Source organism: Erithacus rubecula, assembly GCF_903797595.1.
Source record: "Erithacus rubecula genome assembly, chromosome: 3".
Classification (NCBI taxonomy): domain Eukaryota; kingdom Metazoa; phylum Chordata; class Aves; order Passeriformes; family Muscicapidae; genus Erithacus; species Erithacus rubecula.
In genome coordinates this window covers 65,787,174-65,800,621 of record NC_136689.1, presented here as the reverse complement: position 1 = coordinate 65,800,621, position 13,448 = coordinate 65,787,174, and the positions used below count along the sequence as shown (strand labels likewise).

The 13,448-nt window shown below is 37.8% G+C and overlaps 1 protein-coding gene across 2 annotated transcripts in view; it reads left to right on the top strand.

Annotated features, from left to right (window-relative positions):
* CDYL (chromodomain Y like) overlaps positions 1–13,448 on the top strand; it is a 104,248-nt gene that overhangs the window by 37,164 nt on the left and 53,636 nt on the right. For both annotated transcript variants that reach the window (XM_079299450.1, XM_079299451.1), the window contains exon 2: positions 9,676–10,342. In XM_079299450.1, coding sequence (XP_079155576.1) covers positions 9,676–10,342 — 667 coding nt within the window. The remainder of the gene's footprint in view (positions 1–9,675; positions 10,343–13,448) is intronic.

The following is a 13,448-nucleotide window of genomic DNA, read 5'->3' as shown; positions in this document are numbered from 1 at the left end:
CATCTGTGCAGAGGGGAAGACTGGAATGCAGAAAGAGGAGGACATTTGTGCTTGTAGAAGGTAACTCTTGGTTCCTTTGCTCTTGAAGGAGGGACTTTGGCAAGCTGTAGACATGTATCATTTCTGCCTAAGTGGAGATTTCAGTTGTGGTCCTTTTCTAGGAAGAAGCACTGACTATTCACACACTTTAAAGAGCAGTGGCAAAATCTGCAGGGCACATAATTCAGGTTGCTTTAGTACCTGTGTTGTACCTTAAAGGGCACAATTTTTAAGTGTTCTATCAAGAGTTCAGTGGCTACTTCATGCTGCAGCCACTGTTGAGGTGATGCTTTCTGGAGAAAAATAATGTTCAAAAAGAAGTGGTTTGAGTAAAAACTAACCTTTTAAAATATTTTATTACTCAGTTCTGGAAACTGCATGTGTTTTTCCTTATCCTAGTTCATTCCAGATTACAAGAAATAGAAGAGATACTTATGAAGAACGTTTTTATATATGTATTGCTTCAGAAATTCATATTAACCATGTAATAGAGAAGTTGCAGCTACCCAGGTTTAAAAAAAATATATGAATTATTGAAAGAAGAGTTTAATTACCTGCTTTGTTCTCCAAAGCATGAGAGATTTTGGGGGGTGTTTAATGGCCAACATCAGAGTAATCAGATTAATACCTAGTGTATGTTACTCTTGGTATGCATCAGTATCAGTATGAACTGATGTTGTGTAGGATCAGTAACAGAGCTTAAGACAGTACATACTTTCAAAAGATAACAAAAACCAATCTTAGTCATCAATCCCTTTGATTCAGGAGTTTTAATATCAGTGTAAGGTGTTAGGTTGAATAATTTGTGATTTGATATTAAAATGTATGTAAGCATTAGATGCATTTCAGGAAAATGGTAATTATTGGGAATGTATCTTCATGCAAATTACACCAGCAGGAGGTATATGTGTGTTAAAACCAGTGATTTGGTGTAGGGTAGTTTTATTTCTTACTGACATGTTTGAAGGATAAAGTTTAGTAAGTTACAAATACTGGTGAAACAAGAAAGTAATTTGAATACATACCTTACTGCAGAACTTGTACTACTCATGTGCAGTGTGCAGTCCTAGTAAAAAGCTAATTATGTGTGAAAATCATTAAGTTACTTGTATGTACTCTGAGTCTTTTTTGTTGTTGTTATTAGGAAGTTACACAATGGACAAACATTGTAAAACCTGTTTTTATGAGTAAACTTTAAATTTGAAAGTTGAAAACCTTCAAACCTTAAAAATAGGAAGAATCTTTGCCAAGCAGAGTTACCAGTGGTCCCATAGCTTTATTTGTACCCCACATCCTGGTTACAAAAACGAATGGGAAGAGTGTAGTCATAGAAGCTGCAGTGACATTAAATAATAAATGAGTTTAAGTTTAGACTAAAGATGGAAAGATGGAGGGACTTGAGACCCAAAACAGAGAAATAGCTTTTTCTATCTGGAATAAACAGGTCATCTACTAATAAAACTCTTAAAGAAATAGAATGTCACAACTAAGAGGCAGCTGTGCAAGCACTGAGGTTGGTTAATTAGGGGGAAGTTCTGTATCACCAGCTTTTCTAGATCAAGTATTGTGAGAAGTCCTATTGCAGGCAGAGTGAGCAGGGACACACATTCCTCTATGACATGTTTGGATTGAGATAAGGAATACAGAAGGAGCCAGCAAATAATGTTGTTCTTAACTGTGATCTAGAATTGTTTAGCATCTTTGTATTTTAAAACAAAAAATCAGCCATGGTCCTGTATCCAGGGGCTTTATTTCTTATGGAAATAATCTTTTGATGCAAGAGTAAGAGGAGCCAGTTTGGAGGCTCTAAGTAGGTATTGTGCTTTCCTGGATGGAATGATTCCAGAGAAAGCTCTAGCTTTGTAAAACTAGCATCTTAGGATCTCTGGGAGGAAAAAGGAAAAAGGAACTGCTACTGAATAAGCTTCCAAGAGCTGAGGTCCGTGTCCCTTCTTACTGTGGTTTGGTCACGTCTACAGTACATCTAATCTACAGTAACAGATTTGTCACTGCTGCTTCTGCAGGCAGTAGGCTGCTGAAAACTTGTTTGGTGTTGGTAGATGAAACTGTAGTAGAATTAAATGAAATTTGATAAATTGTCTACAGCATACCAAGTTCACCCATCCTATGATTTGCTTTCCTCTTCTCCTCTTTCTTGTAACAATTCCATTTCTGAAGTTTGCTTAGCTGTGACAAAGTGTTGTCTAACACTGGCAGTTTTGTTGTGACCTACTCTCTCCTTAGGACACCCTTTTTAGATAAAATATTTTGAATCTTTATCAGTAATTTGTACTTGAGCACTGTTGAAGGTCCAGTTTGTCCTGCTTTGGAAGTAAGTCTGTTGTCCCGATGCTTAATATGGACAAATTCTTTATCTGCTACTCTGTATTATTCTCACTGAAGGACAAAGTGACAATATTTCTGTTGGCCTTATCTTTTAAGTAAATAGTAGTGAAGCTGTTGAAGCTGTGAGGCAGCTTTAGATAATTTCTACATTTTCACAAATTTTCACACCCAAAATATGGGCATCTTTGGATGCGAGTTTTTCCTTTCATGCTGCCAGAGTTGCCAATAATAAGTATGTATTTCTGTTTTCTATATTTTTTTATTTAGCAAAACATTGGTAGTGCCAAGTTGTGGACCTTCACTTTTTGTACTGCAGTGGAGAGATATAAGCAAGAGAATTTGGCAAGTGCAGAAAGAATATTTTACCTCCGGGAAAAAAATAACCAGGATTTGTCTCCTGACATGTGGCTTTTACAATTGAATTGAAGATGGGAAGAATTTCCTTTGGCATTCTGTATGTGGGTGATGCTGAAATCTTCTAGTAATGATAAAATTTTTAGTAACTTAATAGCATAGTAATTCTTATGTAATAGCTTTGACTGCCAAAAATGTGTACCGTAAATCCAGTGCTAGTGGTTTTTAATAGTTTTTTCTGATTAGGACCTTTTCCATTTAAGATAATAAGCCTATTTGATGCTACTTGTTCTTATTTCAAAAAGAGGAAAACATTGCATATTTGGTAAGAATCCATTGTTGCAAGTGTTTGTTTATATTATGTTTGTACAGATATTAACAGCTTTGCATGGATTTTCATTCTTCTTGTGTGCAAAGCAGAAAATGTCTGTCATACCTTAGTGTAAATAAAAGGTTAGAATTGTTGTCAGCAGTGAGTTGATAAACTGAAATTAAGATTTTCTAGCCATTCTTGCAATAGCTAGGTGACTAAAAGTAGGGTAAAGCAGCTGATGAATTCTGCAGTAGATTGTAACTTGCATTGCAACTGTTGTAACTATTTCTCTGTAAATTGTATCTGGAAAGGTCTGTGATACTGACAGTTTAGCATCAGTCATTAGTGGTGACGTGAGGAAGTAAATCTCAGGCAAACTTTTTATCAAGGGAGTAAATTCTCTGAAGCAAAGTGGCTTTGTCACAGGTCCTCCCTCCACACCCGTTTCCCTGATGTCCTGTACGGAAACGGCTTCTTACAAAGATCTGCTTTCTGATTGACATCTGCACTTTTGAATGCGTCACAAAGCAGTTGCACATACAGTGATTAGTTTGTTTGATGTAGGTTTGAGGTATAAAACTTTCTGAAATACTTTTTCAGGAGATGGCTGTGCAGCCAGGCATGGCATGATTCCCTGGAATCACTGGCATTAATGAGAATGCAGTAATGAATCTATTTTGTCTATTGTCTTTGCTAAGACCATGAAAAGATGTAAAACTTAAAGCTGATGATAAATAATGAGCTTCACTGGGATGATTGTAATTTTATAGGCAACTTGATTAGAAATTTATATTATATAGAGGGTGAATTAAAATGTGAATTATAACCCTCAGGACACTATATTAATTGAATGTTACCTCAAAGTTAGCTCTTGCATGACTTGTGTCCAGGAATCCTAAAGGAATGGGCTGCCTTTGATTGAGATAGAGCTTGGGAAAAAGAAAAATCTTAATATTTGTTTTAGCACAGCTGTTTAATTTTTGAAAGGAGGGCTGAGCTGTGCAGTTCTGTTTATTGCACTTCCTAGCATGAGGGACCACAGGAAGTGTGTTAGTCCCTTTATGGGACTCCTGCTCATAGACATGAATGTGTTCCAACCTCACTGCACACACTGCTGCCTCCAAAGGAGGTTGGGAGTGGCTGTGGGCTGCAAAGTGATGGTCCTGTATGAGCTCATCCTGCTGGTCCTGATTGCCTGAAGATAGTCGAATTGGTGGACTCTGTATTGTCAGGCCTTGGGCCAGATCAGGTTCATCCCTCATTGCAGAGCTGTCACAAAAGCCACACAAAAGCTGCAACAACTGCTGTAGCTAATTTGACAGAAAGGCAATAATCTGCCCACATCTGATCCACATTTCTTTCGTACATCTCTGGCTTCCAGGACAATATATATGTAATACAGCCCCCACCATGGCCAGTGCTGTGCTGTACAGACACTCTGGTCAGTCATGCCATAAGGATGCAGCAGCTCAGTTTACAGCAATTCATCGACTGCTAATCCAATCAGTCTGTTCTGCTAATCAAATCAGTCAGCTCCGGGAGCATGTGGCAGCAGGCTTATGTGTGCTCTCCCAGGCTCCTGTCAGTGGAGCAACATGGAGCTGCAGTGCAGATGAGCTCTTGGATCTGTATTATATCCTGTTGCAGTTTTTTAATGATGTTATTTGAACTTAAACCATACAATATTATTTTTGATACACATTTTGATATTCTAAGTGTATGTGTTAAGCTGTTGCTAAAATTTCCTATTGGTGCTAACTGCAGTGAGCAGTACTCTTACTTGGCCTTAAGTCATCCTATGAGAAATTAAGTATTTTCTAATGAAATGTGTACATTTAAGATTTTAGTGCACATTTTACGGACCTTCGGGTGTGTTTTGGTGTCATTAACAAATAACTTTTTGAATAACTGTTTTCCCAAAACTACTTTAGGCAAAACATGGCACTTAATAGTTTTTGTGTAATACGCTGCTGTTATTAATTGATTTTTTTTTAATGTAGAATGTGTTTATTTTTTTACAATAAGAAGTATTTGAATACTGTTTATTGTTGACTTCTGCAAGATTTTAATAAATGGAAGATACAACCACTTGTTAAACATTGCTGATTGCTTATGGGGGATAATTTAGGTCTCATTCGTGTATGAAATAGTTTCCAATTTAAGAAATGGTGACTGTACACTTGTAGTGCATACATATGTCATGTAAGACTTGCATTTATTCTAGCTTTCTGTCTCTGACTTGGGGAATATCTCCAGTAGTAATTTGGCTGAAGTGGATAAAATCAGTAGACTGAAGCAGTTGGTGCTGTGACCCCCACCTCTATATATTCTGCTGTGCAGCACTTTTATTTTGGACTAGATTTAGTGGAGCCTCTCAGGATCAAATATCCATGCCATTACATGTATTGAAACTGTTCAGAGGTGTTGCTTTCTTGGATCTATGTGCCCCTTAGGGGTTGAAGTGTGACATGCATTGGTACATTTCTGTTTCCAGTTAGTGTTTCTCCATAAAGAATCTACATCCTGTATACCCAAACTGGTCTGTGAATAAAACCATTCCACAGTAAGCAGGAATAGTGCAAAGGAGGGAAGGATCTGCTTCCAAATTGTACTACTGCTCTGAACAAAAACAGTAACATACATATAACCTTCAGCTAACAGAACAAGGCCTTCTGCTATATACAGATAAAGTATGAAGTCAAATAAACTCTGTTCTATAAACTTTAAATTAATTTAGCCTGACATGAATGTGAGAACAGAAAGGAGCATGATGGGAATACACAATGGATTTATTATATACAAGGCACTGCTCATTGAATATTTACATGTCCACATGTGTTTCTTTTAGTCTGTTTTTTGTTGTCTTCCCACCCTCTGACAGATGTCCCTTTAGTCTAATTTCTTCAAATGTTCAAAGTATGATCTTTTTAATATATATACATGTACAATGACCTAGAGCATGCCTTATATCAAGTTCACAAATGTGCTCAAATGATAATGCTTTAGATTGAGACTGTTCTTTTGAATTTCATGCTTACTTTTACTGGCCTGAACTAAAGAGCTTTCATCAGGGGTTAAGAATGTATGCCCTTTTCCTGACAACAAGGTTACTGGACCAGCCCAGCCTATAGGTGTTTGTTGTCCTCTGCTGAAAGGTGCAGTCCTCTTAGATGTGTCAGAAAATACCGCATACGTGGCTGCTCTCCAAACCAGTTATTTCAGGATGCCTACATTAACTCAGGTATTCTTAATATCTAAACCAGGTCACTTTGACAGAACTGCATTAGGGAATAATGACAGAAGTAGTTGTGCTGAGAGATGGGGAGGAGCTGCTGTCTCTGAGCAGAGGACAGGGAGGAGGAGTTGCAGTGTTGCCTTTTCACCTGGTGCAGCTGTAGCCAGACAGCACTTCAGCCTGCAGCCATATATTGCTTTTGTTTGGTTTTTCGTTCATTTTTTGGGAATTTTTTGAATGTAAGTTCTGTATAATTTGCTAATAAAAGCAATTAAAATCCTCGAGGGAGAGCAAGCATGAACCAATTTAACCACATTCATGGAAGGAAGGGAAATTTACCATTTTACAGATGGGAAATCTCAGGTATAGTTGTGGTGGTGGGATTATAATTTGTGTGTTTCAGTGTTGGGTTATACCTCTGAGCAGCTCATTGTTCTTCTGTTAGTTCTTCTTCTGCCTGAGTTTTTGAGTGTGTCATTGATCAGTACCCCCCAGGTGGGGAAAGTGGTAACTTAGCATGCTAAAATAAACTGGGTGCTGTTATTTTTTTGCCACCCAGGTAGTTTGCCTAATAACTTTCCCTCACACCTGTTTTATCTTTTTTTATGTTATTTTGTCTTTTGTTGTGATTATTCTACAACACTTGAAAACTAACCGTTAATGGCAAATCCTGCAGAACAGAACCTTTTAATCTCTAAAACTAAGTACTACCCCATGGCACAGGCCACGGAACACTGTAGAAATTGTTGTTGTAACAAAGTACTAGTCAGCACTTCTAGTGTGATTATGGCAAAGGATGCATCTTGCTCCCAGCTCTGGATGAGAAACACTTATGTAGCTGTTATCATCAGCAAAAGTATTGAGGCAGAATATTCCTGAGCAGTTTCTCAAGTGCTTTTAGGGGAGTCAGACTAAGCAAACTGAGTCAATAAAAAAAAAAAAAAAAAAGTCCCTCACTAAAGCTCTGAAGCTGCATGATAGATTGTGTATCACAGGTTAATTGTTGTAACTTTTGTGCTGTAAATAAAACAAAAATGTATTCAAGAAAAAATAAAAGGTTATGAAAAAAATCTTTTTAATCAAAAGGAGCAATGTCAAAGCAGGTTTTGTTGCAGACTTGGACAATACTGCTAAATAGAACTGTTTTCTTTATGCATTTCTGCTTGCTTCATAAATCATCAGGTTAAGAATGGATTTTTGTGTCTCCTGTTCTAGAGTTCATCTGTTATCTCTGCCAGGTATCAGGTTTTTTGGATGAGAGGGATGGCTTCCTATTTGAAAAGGGCATGTCCTTAATGGTTGGCCTTTCAGTACTGAAAGACATTGGTAGATCTTTGTGGTTAATAATTGATGCTGTGCATCACAAAAATTTCATACTAGAGAATAAAAATGCCTTGGTAGTAGAGATCTTTCTCTGAGAATCATGCTCTTAAAGTCTATTTTAGAAGTCAAGAGAGGCAGAGAGGATAAGCAAGATTAACAGTATCTGCTTTTTTGACAAGATAGGAAGTTTGATTCATGAGTTTATTCTTAGTTTTTAATTTAACATTTCTGACTTAATATACTCAGTCTCTACTAAGAAAAAATTGAAGGTGTGTTTCTCTGCTGTGACTTTCTTCAGCTCTCAGAGTTGCATTTTCTTTCAAGATGTGTTTAAATAGTTTCATGGTAAAACAAGTTTCATTTTTCTAGCTGCATGTTTTTTAATCCCAGTAGCTACTAAAAAGTTAGATAATCAGAATAACAAATAGTTTCAATGTATTGTAAGATTTTAAATAAAACTTGGACAATTTATATTACATGTCTCTCTGTAGAATGCATTGAACTGATTAACAAGGCAAAGGTGGAACTTGTTTGTATTTGATTCTTATTTTTGTGTTGCTGATTTTGTGGTTGAGTTTTTTTAAGACCTACACAGACACAGCTGAGCAACATCCTGATGACACAGTACAACACCTGCAGGGTATCACATGCAGTTGTAGGGTATGTAGGGTATGTTCTTATATTGCTGCTGAGATTATAATAATAGTAATCATTTAACCTTACTGTTGAAAACCAGGGAGTACATGATGATAGCATGCCACGTGTAAAACTGAAATGCACTCCTAAGAAAATCTGTTGTCAGCAGTCTTGGGATTTGGTAATGGATCATATGCCATATATGTGCACCATTTATATGTGCATCATACGTACTTGTATTTTCCTCCCATCCTTCTAAACTGTTCAGCAGACATTCCATTTGGTTAATGCCACTCCAGTAAATGTCACTTTCTTCAGAGGTTCTTCTAGGTAGGTGTGATCTTGGCTTCTATGCATAGTCTTTGTTCATGAAGGGCTGGGAGTTAAGTTAATAAGTAATAGTCCCTTTTTTATTACCAAAAAGAAGAGAGAAATGAGTAAGAGAGCTATATCAGTTCCATAACTGAAATGAAGTGATGAAGGATTTACCAGAAGAATCAGCCTGGGTAGGAAAAAAAATGAAATAAAACCAGTAAGTGCTAAGACTAGCCTTGCGCTTATATCTTTTTCTGAAAAAGAATTCACTTTCCATAGGATTAGCATGATTGGCATAAGTTTTAGTCCGAGGCATGAGCCTCAGTCCCTGCAGCTGCTGCTGTCTGCTGCTGTCTGCCCTGCCTGCTTTACCCCAGTGCCTGAATTCCTCCAGCCTATGGGTCCCACATGCAGTTGTAGAATGTGCATGCTTAATAGTTGTGACATAAATATCACCTCTGTTTGGAGATAAGTGAGGCATGGTAATTTGTTCAAGTACGTGTATCAAAGGCTCTGGCAAAAACAAATTTTCTGTTTTCACAGGAAGCCTCTAAAAAAAATCATCTGAATTTACCTCTTAAGCTGTTCTGTATTGTCCCTGGTAGCTAAAGGTTAGCTCACTGTAACTAAGAGATTCTCACATACCTTATGCTAAGCAAGCAAATTATTCAAACAATATCAAATTGATAAGTTTGGTAAGGTAAACACAGTGTATTTATACAGCATATTTAAACATGACTTCTATATTGAGAGAGGGAAATCATGTCCACATTGAAGTTGGTTCAGAGCTTCTCTGAGGCCAATGCTGATTTTCCATTTTAATATGTCATAGTCAGATTCTTGTGCATGCAAAATACTTAGTGAAGAACAATTCTGGTATTCTAGAACATGTTTTTTGAGATAAAAGTAACAATCTAAATTTTCAAGTGAGGTATTTCCTGTCAGCAGTGAAAGACTAATGCTATAGTATTAGTAATAGAGCTACAGTACAGGATTATGAAACTACAAGATTTTTATTATAATCTGTCTACACTTAACAAATTATTAAAATGCTGGTTACTCTCTTGAGTTGTGTATCTGCCCATGCCTAATGCCTACTTTTGCTTTTTAACAGGTAGAGAGAATTGTTGACAAGAGGAAAAACAAGAAAGGCAAAACAGAGTATTTGGTGCGATGGAAAGGATACGACAGTGAAGATGATACTTGGGAGCCAGAGCAGCACCTTGTCAATTGTGAGGAATATATACATGAATTTAACAGACGCCACAACGAAAAGCAGAAAGAAAGCACATTAACCAGGACAAACAGGACCTCTCCAAATAACGCCAGGAAACAAATTTCTAGATCTACCAATAGCTCTTTTTCAAAGACATCTTCTAAATCTTTAGTTATGCCTAAAGAACACGAGTCAAAAAATAGTCAACTTTTTTCTGCCACACAGAAGTTCCGGAAAAATAATTCACCGTCGCTTTCTGGACGTAAAAATATGGACCTTGCGAAATCAGGTATTAAAATCCTAGTGCCCAAAAGTCCAATTAAGAGCCGGACAACAGTGGATGGCTTCCAGAATGAAAGCCCAGATAAAATGGACCATATAGAGCAGGATCAAGACGACTCAGTAGCACCAGAAGTAGCAGCAGAAAAACCTGTGGGAGCTTTGTTAGGACCTGGTGCAGAGCGTGCTAGGATGGGGAGCCGACCAAGGATACATCCATTAGTGCCACAATTGCCTGTGCCAGTAACAGCCACAATTGCATCAGCATTAACAATAAATGGAAAAGGTAGGTGTACGAGTTGTCATTTTGGTGGTCATTTTTCATTTTACTGGGGATTTTTTGCTGTTGAGATGCAGACAAGTTACCCACTCTGTTTCAGCCATGCTGAATCAAGTCTGGAGAACTTCACTTTATTCTACATAACTATATAACTACAAATCCATTTCGAATTTTACCAGCTTTTGGTTTCTTTGCAGGGATTCATTGGTATTTGTGTTTTCAGAATCACCATAAGATACATCTGTGTTTGCCTTGACATTGTATGGTACACATATTTAGTGTACCATTTCCAGATATTACATCATTGCTTTAAGTTTATTTAAATAGGTCAGCTTTGGTATTAATATTAGAAACATTAATTGTGGGAAGAGATGAATGGTGTGAGCAGGAATTCTTCATAACTGTTTATGTATCTATTTTGTCATAAATATTGCCTGGAGAAAAAAACAGTGAGAGTGATGTTGCTTAAAAAAAAAAGTTAATAAGTTCTGTTTCTGTGAAAATTTGAGCCAGTTGTGGAAATACATATGCCTTTTGCCTGGATTGAAATTTGTTTTCATTATATCTTATCAATATTTTGTTGTTTATACCTCATTTGATATTGAGAGCACTCATTTAGGAGTGATGTCTGACTTGCTAAATATCTCAGTAGGTCACAGTTAATTCAATTTGTACTGTATGTTACTTTGTGACACCAAAGTAACCCAAAGTGCGCTTCTAGGAGGGAGCTGTTTGTCCCCCATCCAGCTGAGACTCTTTTTAAGGATTTCTTGGTCCTTATTGTTGTGCCCCAAACCTTCGTTCTTCCTGGACAGACTCAGTTGTGTGGTCACAACTCAGTTGTGTGGTTCTCATAAACGTGCTTTTGAGGCTAAATTTCCAAGTTCAAATTTTCAAGTAAATACTGTGCCCTTAAATAAAATGCAGCAGGTCAAATGTGCAGGTGTGCTGTTGATGGTGGCTTGCTGGAAAAATTGTCTGGAATTTTTCAAGAATTAAGCCTGCCAAAAAACACACTTAGAGACACTGCATAGTGAAAAAATGCGCTAAAGACTTTGTGAGAGTTTGTTTTGGGTACCCCACTGTTGCTTGCATTGAGATTTTCCAAAAGAACAGCTGCAGCTGGAGAGGTTGAGAAGCAGTGGACAAGGGAGGAATGTGTTCCTGGAGCTGCGGTGCCAGGTCATGGACCAACCTGCTGCAGAAGAACTAGGTAACCATGGCAATGCACACACAGATGCCAGGAGTATCTCTTGCTTTGCATGGGCTAAAGAAAGAATGCAAATCTCAGAGGATGTAAACAAAGCTGAAGGGAAGATGGAAGAGATGCCAGGATGAGAGTTCTCTGAGTAGGTGAGGTAAAGGAGTGTGTTTTCACACGGGATGGTTTAATGATAATTAATAGGCATTTTGGAGTTTGGGAAGTTCCTAGTGAAGTGATTGATAAGTTATGCCTTTAAGTGTCCTGGTTTTTTGCCTCGTGGCATCCAGGAAAAACACCTGGGACTAGAAGGACCTTTTTGGGTAGACCAGATGAAGTTTTTCCCACCAGCCTCTCGCCTTGGTAGTTGGATGGCAAGAGCCCAGTTACAGGGCATCAAACGGAAGCAAAAATGCCTGCAGAGGAAAGGGAGTGGCACAGAAGGTGTTAGGTGAGATACATTCCTGTTTCATTGGGGTGTGAAAACTTCCTCAACTGCCAGCACCTCCTTCAACTCTTCCTAGCATTTGTCTGGGCAACTAACAAGGAAAGCTATTGACTGGCTCTAGGGATGGTGGCAATACAAGAGTTTTCTCACACCTACGTGTTCACGAGATCCCAAGGTGTAGATGAAAAAGGGAGAGCCAAGGAGATAGTCACAATACGTGGCTGATGAAACATACACAATATGTTCCACCTTCTGTCTGCTGCTGGAGGCATATCAGTGCATTAACTGAGGCTTTCCCAGTCTGCCCTGATACACCACTGCCAATCCCCAAGCTGTGCAATGTGCTGGTAAATGGATGCTAAATATCCATATTTATTGGGGCTTTATTTTGTCCACTTTTGGGGGTAACCTTCCAATCATGCAGTATTTCTGTGATTATAAAACTTGCGAAAAAAAAGTTGAAAAATACTTTGCACTTACATCTAACAGTCCATTAGATGTAAGACATAGATCTATGTTAGATGTAGACATCAGTCTTTCTTCCTAACTTTTCAGGATTTCTATGACCTGTCTTTCTCATGGAAGCCCTGGCTCCAACTCAGCCATTAGGCGTGGCCTGAGTGGATCTATTTTGGGAGAAGCAAAGAGAGACAGCCCTGTCTTCTAGAGCTCTCCTGGCCTTGGAGCTTCCTGAGCTGACACATTTGCTGTCTCTTCACTCCTTGAAGATGAACTCTTCTCCTTGCTGCTTTTATTTTTAACTTCACTCTGCAACTCATTAAAAGTGTAGTAAATAGGTGCTTCCCTCCCCTGCATGGGGCTGCTGCAGCTCATGATCCTGTTTTGCTTCTTACTCAGGACATTTCTTCAGTCTTAAATGTACACATCATCACATTTTCAGCACGACCTCGGGAATCATATATCATGAGGGATATTCATTGCACAGAAATGCATCTTCATATGCACCAGATCTGACATATTAATAATACAGATGATAGATCTGGCATTTGGGGCACTCTTTCCAAACTTCCCACCTCCTCTGCACACACCTTCTGTTAATTTTAAGAGTTCCTGCTACCACTTGAAGGATGCTGTCAGGAGGACAAAAGCTTGTTTTGAAAAATAATTTCTTAGTTGAGCTAATTTAGGAATTTTTTTATCAAGATGTTTTTCTTGGTAAACTGAATTAATCAAAACAGAAATCACTGGTCGTAAAGCATAATTTTGAAAGATTCTAGAAAAATACATATTACACTTCAAAAATATTTTTGCTTGTAAAATTAAAACTGAATTACATTTTTTTAAAGTAATACTGGAAAAATAATTTAAAGTTTTAATATGAAAGCAGTGTTCCTGATTTCAACCATACTGCTATGACTGTTTTGAATAGTGTGACTCAGGTTGACCTTTAAGTCCTAGCTCAGGATGGTGAAAGTCCTCAGTGTTTAGTCTGTTGTTTGTTT